General features: G+C 40.3%; 1 protein-coding gene across 1 annotated transcript in view; it reads left to right on the forward strand.

The window, feature by feature from the left end:
* Positions 1-8281, forward strand: part of Tada2a (transcriptional adaptor 2A) — a gene marked incomplete in the record, with an annotated part of 58944 nt that overhangs the window by 40897 nt on the left and 9766 nt on the right. Inside the window, 4 exon segments of the mRNA XM_008848087.3 lie at positions 2211-2274; positions 3718-3761; positions 5496-5606; positions 7825-7896. Of these exon segments, the coding sequence (XP_008846309.1) occupies positions 2211-2274; positions 3718-3761; positions 5496-5606; positions 7825-7896 (291 nt within the window).

The following is an 8281-nucleotide window of genomic DNA, read 5'->3' on the forward strand; positions in this document are numbered from 1 at the left end:
TACCATGTGGGTGCTAGGATTCAAACCGGGGTCTTCTGCAAGAACAGTGTTCTTAACCTCTGAGCCATCTCTCCAGCCCCTATTTTTAATTTTTTTTTAAGCCCAGCATATAGACTGAGTCTTTATTTATTTTTTATTTTATTTTATTTTTTTGGTCTTCTTGAGACAGGGACTCCCTGTAGCCCCTGCTGACCTGGAACTCACTATGTAGACCAGGCTGGCCTTGAACTCACAGAGATCCACCTGCCTCTGTCTCCCAAGTGCCTGGATTAAAGGCGTGTGCCATCATACTCAGCTTATTTTTTTATTTTTTATTTATTTTATTTTATTTATTTTTTATTTATTTATTTATTTTTGGTCTTTTTGAGGCAGGGTCTCCCTGTAGCCCCAGCTATCCTGGAACTCACTATGTAGATCAGGCTGCCTCTGCCTCCTGAGTGCTGGGATTAAAGGTGTTTATTTTTAAGACAGGGTCTCACTATGTAGATTTGGCTGCCCAGAATTCTATGTAAACCAGGCTGGCCTGGAACTCACAGAGATCTGCTTTCCTCTGCCTCCCAGGTGCTGGGATTAAAGATGTATGCCACCATGCCCAACTTTTTTTTTTCTCTTTGAAGGCTAGCCTAGACTAGCCCTAAACTCTGATCCTCCTGCCACTGCCTTCTGAGTGGACTGAAATAAAAACTTAACAAAAACTAATAGAACATGACTTCATTGCCCTCCTGGGCTAAACTGGAACTTGGAGCTCTATAATCTGGATGAGAATGAAATACATTGCTTTTGAGTTACCAGCATTCCAGAAGCTCTGAGCTCAAATTTGGAATGAAGTTTACATCTTGAAAGATAGATACATATTCTCATCCATGGTCCGATTTCATTGCTAGAAAGACTGGTGTATTTTTGAAAATTACCTAACATTTGGATAATGCATTTTAGATTTTCAAGACACATGGCAGGTCGATATGTTGTGCTAGAGATTCTTCTGTGAATGTCTTCAGTAATGAAAGCAAACCCAAAACATCACTCTAAATTGGTACTGGGTACCAAACCCAGGTCCTTTGCATGAACAGCTAGTGCTTTTAACTGCTGAGCCATCTCTCCAGCCTTACACAGTTTCTAAGCCTATAAAATAATGTTATTAACAATAAAAATAATAATCTCCAACTTGCTGCCTTTATACAAAGCTTAAGGGGGCAAGTTCTTAAGGTAGCTCCAGCATCTACTAAAATCATTGTTACTTTCAGAATTTTAAGATGAAAAGAATGTTTAGTAATGCATCATAGTGCTAAGTTTTACAGGGGATAGAGGGACCAGGTTGATTTCTGTCTTGGACAACTTGCTGTTAACTGAAGTAAGAACTTGGTAAGGAAGAACCTGTAAGCTTGCTCCTGAAGCTATGTGAGTAGGGATAGCCAACGGAATCTGAAGCTAAAAGTAGATATCTGAGTTTGAGATTATATAGTCTTATGGGACTTGGACCCATCGAAGTGGATGAGTTTGTAGGAATAAGGAGAAGAGTGAAGAGAGACAAGAACAGAAATCTTGGGACCTCTGAAGATGGAAAGAGAGTGGCAGGGAAGGAAAGAGCAAAATCATTGTGCTGATTTTGAGCTCTCCTCTTCACTGCTTCTTTTCTCCTTATTTCATATGAGACTAAAGTCAGGAAAGGTTTGGGACATGAGCAGCCAAGGAGGGTGCAGCTTTTACATTGGTTAGGCTGCTTGATGGATCTTGTCATTACAGAATGCAAAACTCAGCACTGAGAACAGTTGTCACCCAGCTGAAAATGTTAGTCTGGGAACATGTCTACACTGTACTCTATCCTGTTGTGTCACTGTCTCTTGAGCTTAATCTTGTGCAGTCACTTTTGGGCTGGGGATGCAGTTTAGTGATAACTTAGTACTTGCCTAGTCTGTGTGAGGCCCTGGGTTTGGCAATGCCAAAATAATAATCATTATTATTATTTACTGATAGAGAAATTCAGTATGCTAAGATATTTTTAATGGAATAGTATTTAAAGTTTGGGGAAGCCAGGTATGGTGGTATATGCTCCTAACCCCAGTTCTCAGAAAGCTGAGGCAAGATCATTGTAAGTTCAAAGCCAGCCAACACAGCAAAATATGTCAGCACTCTCCCAAAAAAAGTTTGGGTAAATAATTTTTTTTGTCTTGATCTTATTTTATTATTTATACATGTGTATGTACTTATAGCTCTGAAGATGGCCGTGGTAGATATCTATCATTCCAGGTTAAAGGAGAGACAAAGACGAAAAAAGTAAGTATGGACAAACCATCTTGTCTCCTTTCACTTTTGACCTGTTGATCGCATGTAGTCTGTAGGAACACTTCACTCTTGTAACCTTGAGGAAGACATTTTAACCTCCTTAAGCCTTGGTTTCTCATCTGGCAAATGAGGCTAATAATCCCTGTATTGTTTTTACCTCCACTTTTCTTATCCTTTGATGTTATGATGACTTTTGAATAATATAGGTAAACTGTTTTAAGTTCTTTGTCAAAAACAAAAAACAAAAAAAGAAAACCTCATCTAGAAGGATTTTAAAGAAGTTCTGAACAAGTTTCAGGTACCTTGGTTATTCCTCCCTTTCTAGAAGACCAAAAATATACATTCAGGGACTGGAGGTCTCATTCAGAGGCAATGTGAGGCCCTATGAACAATTCCCAGAACCAGACAGTCACATATATATTCAGAGTTAAAAATAATGGAACCCAGACCACTATTGGGTTATAGAGGCTAACAGTTCAGAGAGGGATATGCAGAGTGATTTTCAGGTCTGTGCTGTGTATATAGACATGTTGGTTACTGTGATATTGCTAACCCATTGGTAAAGTGATAATCAGCAAGAGAAGAGAGAGGGAGTTGGGAGATCATTCTCAGCTGGCCTGAACTCGCTGTGTAGAGCAGGCTGGCCTCAATCTCACAGAGATCTGCCTCCTCCGCCTCCCAAGTGCTGGGATTAAAAGCGTGCACCACCACGCCTAGCTGGGAGACCACTCTCAAAGGACCAAGATATGATCTATAGCATAGCTTTCTCCTGCACCTGTGTATCTGGAGCCAGCTTCCAGGAAGTGCTGCAAAAGCTTACATAGCTGCTTCCCTAAGAAGCCTAGTCATTAACACCTCTGGTATAAATCAAAGGTTCCAGCCGTATAGCCCCATGTGGTTTACTTAAATTTGTTTTGCTTAACATTTATAATTAGAGCTAGAGAGTATTGTAGAACCCAGTTGAGAGTTGCTGGTTAGGTCTTATGTTTTATGATGCCCTTCCATTAAACAGAGCCAATCCATATTTATTTCAAGTGTCTTCAAAGTGTGTAAATGCATGGTTGTAAATGTTTAATGTGTGTATCATGGTATCCTTTCATGCTTAGCAGGTTTCCCTTAAATGGCTGTTCTCAATTACTTACACAAGTTGAACAGATTAGTCTCATGATATATAGGCAGATTCCCTTCTGCACCATCTTGACAGACACGTTTTTCAGTATTTGTGAGTAGGAACTGAATCATCTAGCAAATAGTTACTGAGACTCATTTGTGCCCAAGAGGGACAGTGTGATGCTCAGTTCAGAGTCTGATTCACAAGTTTGTGGATACTGACTTCTTTGGACCCTGATATACCATCTTGAATGTTTGTATAATAAAAATTATATGTATTATATGTGAAGCCCTGTTTTTAAGATTTTTTTTTTTTCATTTTAGAATTATACGAGATCATGGATTAATCAACCTTAGAAAGTTTCAATGTGAGTGTGAGCTGATTTTTCTTTTTCCTTAATTCTTCTAACATTGTTGAGTAGTTTCAAAACATTCTGGCAGTGTTCTTTTATTCTTTTTTTGAAAACAAGGTCTCCCTGTAGCCCCAGCTGGCCTTGAGATCCACCTTTGGCAATATTCTTAATTCAAGCTGCATGCTAGTTAGTGTCACCTGGAAGATTTTAAAGATTCTGATACAGTGTTAGGGTTATAGAGTGTGCTTGAGGCTGGATTGATCCCTACTACCAAAACCAAAAATTTTCAAGGCTATTCTGATCCATAGTGACAGTAAAAAGCTATCATTGTATAGTCAACAACACTGTATAAGAATTGTAGTAATTATAGCATAAATATTAATGGATCATTTTCTAGATACCATCATTTTGAAACTACTTGTTAAATATAACATAACCTTGGTGCAAGTTGTAAAACCTTTTTTTGTTTGTAAATCAGAGTCTCACTATGTAGCACTACCTGTCCTGGAACTCTCTATTGCAGACTAGGCTGGCCTCTAACTCACGGAGATCTGCCAGCCTCTGCCTTGAAAGTGCTGGGATTAAAGGTGTGCATCACTCACCTGGCTTTATAACAATACTTTTGTTAGCAACAGTAAGGAGCTGGGGATGCAGCTCAGTTGGTAGGTGTTTGCACCAGTGCTGCATAAAACCAGCTTGTACACGCAGGTTCTTCCAGGTCAGAGATACACACTTTTTTTCCCAGGCTAATTGGCCTTTTTGAGATGAGTTCTTTGTTTTGTTTTTTGGTTTCTTGAGACGAGGTCTTGCTATTCGCTCTGGTTGGATTGAAACTCACTATATTAAACAAAGCTGATCTCACACTTTGGATGGTCCTCTTGCCTCTACTTCCCAAGTGCTGGAATTACAGGTACTTGCCACCATGCCCATTTGGTTGGTTTCTAATGTCTGAGGTTTCCTTGTTTTCCTGCAGTAACAGATACCAGAAAATTTGGCCAACATTGTGTTTAATGATGCAGGTTCTGCCTTTAATTCCCTCTTCCATTGTGGCAGCAGTACCTGGTCCTGTGCAGATTAAAGACGGTAGCTGGGGGACATCAGTAGCTGATCTCCATAACAATCCCTTGATATATAACATGATAACTATCCCTTGTGTTAGTTGCTGGGGAGCTGTAATTATTATTAGTGTTTTGCATCCTTAGCTTTCCTATTTGCTTCCTGTCATGGGTTAGTCATGTGAGGTTAGAAATGATATCCTAGAGTTTCATTTCTTGTTTTTTTTTTTAAAAAGCGGCGGGCGTGGTGGCGCATGCCTTTAATCCCAGCACTTGGGAGGTAGAGGCAGGCAGATCTTTGTGAGTGTGAGGCCAGCCTGGTCTACATAGTGAGCTCCAGGACAGTTGGGGCTACAGGGAAACCCTGTCTCAAAAGACAAAACAGTGTTGCTATGCCATATGCTTGCTTATTTATTAAAGAAAAATAGCAGCGGAGTACAATCTACATACTCCTTGGACTTGGGCAGCATCTGTCGCGAGTCTTGTAGAAAGTGCACCAGTACTGTTTTTATGATCATCAAACCAGCTCATGTCCTGTGGAATAAAAACCCTGTCTCAAAAGACAAAAAAAACAACAACAACAACAACAACAAAAAAAAACCCACAGAAGTTTGGTAAAATTTAAAAAAAAAAAAAAAGTACAACAAACTTAGAGATCTTTACATTCTTTGTGACGTGTTTATTTTCTCTATAGTAATGGAGCGGCGATATCCCAAGGAGGTCCAAGATCTTTATGAAACAATGAGGCGCTTTGCGAGGATTGTGGGGCCAGTGGAACATGACAAGTTCATTGAAAGCCATGCATGTAGGTGGTTCTTTGAATGTGTGTGTATGTGTGTGTATGTGTGTGCGCGCATATATAAATAAACGAGGTAATGATAGGTTATATATATAAATGGGGATCTCTGTCTGCTCTTTTATTACCATAAGGCCAAATTCTTCAGTGAGAATGGGAGAGGAGGTTTAAAAGCTTAGTGAGGGGCAGGAGAGATGACCCAGTTGGATCAGAGTGTTCGCTGTGCAAGCATGAAGACCTGCATCCAGATTCCAGCACCTGTGTCAGAAGCTGGACTTGGCAGTGCCAGCACCTATAACCCCAGCTCTCCTAGTGGCAGAGACAAGATTGCTGGGATTTGCTAGCTGTCAGGCTAGCTTCAGGTTCAGTGAGAGACCCTGGCTCAAAAGAATAAGGTAAACAGTGATAGAGCTGGACACCCCAGGTCCTCCTCTGACCACTGTGTTCATGTATACACCACACTCACATACCTAAGGGGAAAAAAAAAACAAACAAAAAAAAAAACTTAAGTGACTTGCTTTCTTTAGAGAGAAATAGTTATGTAGTGGGGTTTTTCTTTTTAGCAGTTTTCTTTTTGGTATTTGTATGTTTGTTTGTTTTTGTCTTTGTTTTGAGACAGGGTCTTGCTATGTACATAGCCCAGGCTAGCCTAGAACTTTCTCTATAGCCCAGACTGGGCTCAAGCTTAAAATTCTGCCTCTACCTTTCAAGTACTGGATTACAGATGTGTGCCACCATGTTCAGCAGTTTTTGACTTCTCATAGGACTTTTCAAGTACATTAAGAAGAAGAGGTAATGATATAACAAACAACCACCTACTGCCACCCCCACCCCCACCCCGTGTATCTGTGTAGCTAGCTTTAGCAGTTTTCAGTGCAGTACCAATCCAGTTTCATCTTGCCACACACTCCTCTTCCCTCTTGCCTTCAAGTGGATTATTTTGAAGCCAATTCCAGACATACTATTTTGTCTGTAATGTTTTAGTATTGAAGCTCATTTCAGCAGTGGGTGCTGAGTTGATGACTCATGGACACAGTACTTCAAACCATTCTCTTCCCTGCTCTGGTATTCCTGAGAGTTCATCCCAGTTATAATTGAATTTTTCAACCATAAAAATTGAAGTTAGGGCTGGAGAGATGATTCAGTAGTTAAGAGCACTGGCTGCCCTTGGAGAGGACCGAGGTTTGAATCCCAGCACCCACATGGCAGCTAACAACCTTCTGTCCTCTGCAGGCATTGCACAACAGAGGTGCACTTATATACATGCAGACAAATACACTTATACACATAAAATATAGCAAAGAAAATTTAAAAAAAGAAAATTGAGGTTAAGGCAGTAAGTCTACACTGCCTGGCTCATTTCTGTACCTCTAATTATGAAATCTGTATATTTATTTGGCTTTTCTGTTTAGTTCTGGGAGTTGTTTTTGTTTTTCTTAGAAGGTCCTTGATCATTGCTTTCATCATACAAATATTTCTTAGGGAGAATCACAGGCATTTACCTGAGCCAGGTTGATTGGCCTCAGGATAAACCTTGTTTGGTTGTCATTCTTTGTGTGCTTGGTACTGAGTGACTTATCCTCTACTTCCTGTCCCAGTTTGTCATCCCTGGCTCTATGTCACCATAGAGCACTACATCCCATCAATTGTCTGGGCTTTTCCTTCATCCTGTGTTTCAAAAGCACCCAGGTTGGAATGTTCTGTCACTGAATAAGTAGTGCAGTCTGATCTGTGACTCAGCAGAAATTTTTGGTTTATGGAAAATACAATGTCCTTTTGTCCCTATAGGGAATAGCTGTGAAGAAACTTCACTGGGGCTTGAGCATAGAGCTTTGTCTTTCCCTTGCAGCAGAGCCACATCCAGAGAAATTGCATAAAAACTTGATTGTGTGAGTAGAAATTCTAGCCAAGTAGGTAAAACAGGAATACTTAGATTGAAAATTTATATTCATCAGTTTTGTAGATAATGAATTGAGCCAGTGTACTCAAGTGTTTTAAGAGATAGTTCCAGTTGCTGCATCTGAGACAGCGTCTGGAAGACAGCTGGAGTAGACTTTTCTCAGCTCTTGGGAAAAATTTCTAGCGAGAAGTTCCTAATGAAAAGAATTCATTTCCCCAGATGAAATTGCCTAGTCTTTTATATATGGCAGAATTACTAAAATATACTCACTCATTGATGCTGACTTTGGTTTTCCAATTTTTCTTCTTTGTTCTCTTGGGGGAACAGTGGAATTTGAACTCCGGAGGGAAATCAAGAGGCTCCAGGAATATAGGACAGCAGGCATCACCAATTTTTGTAGTAAGTATGCTTCAGCTATGTGTGTATCAGAGGGCATGTGTCTTGCAAATAAATAGAATCTCTGAGGTCTTGAGAACATATTCTTAGAAACTAAACAAAACAGAAGCAAGCTTTTATTGTTCAGAATGAGTCTTCAGTCTCTCCAGCAAAGTTTCATCTGCTCAGTCCTTAAAAATATCATTAGGGGGGCTGGAGAGATGGCTCAGTGGTTAAGAACGCTGGTTGTTCTTGCAGAAGACCTGAGTTCGAATCCCAGCACCCACATGGCAGCTAACAACTGTCTGTAACTCCAGTTCCAGGGGATCCGACAGCCTCTTCTGACCTCCACAGGCATTGCACGACACGGGTGCACTTACCTACATGCAGGCAATACACTCATACACAT

Source organism: Nannospalax galili, unplaced genomic scaffold, assembly GCF_000622305.1.
Source record: "Nannospalax galili isolate Female #2095 unplaced genomic scaffold, S.galili_v1.0 scaffold363, whole genome shotgun sequence".
NCBI lineage: Eukaryota > Metazoa > Chordata > Mammalia > Rodentia > Spalacidae > Nannospalax > Nannospalax galili.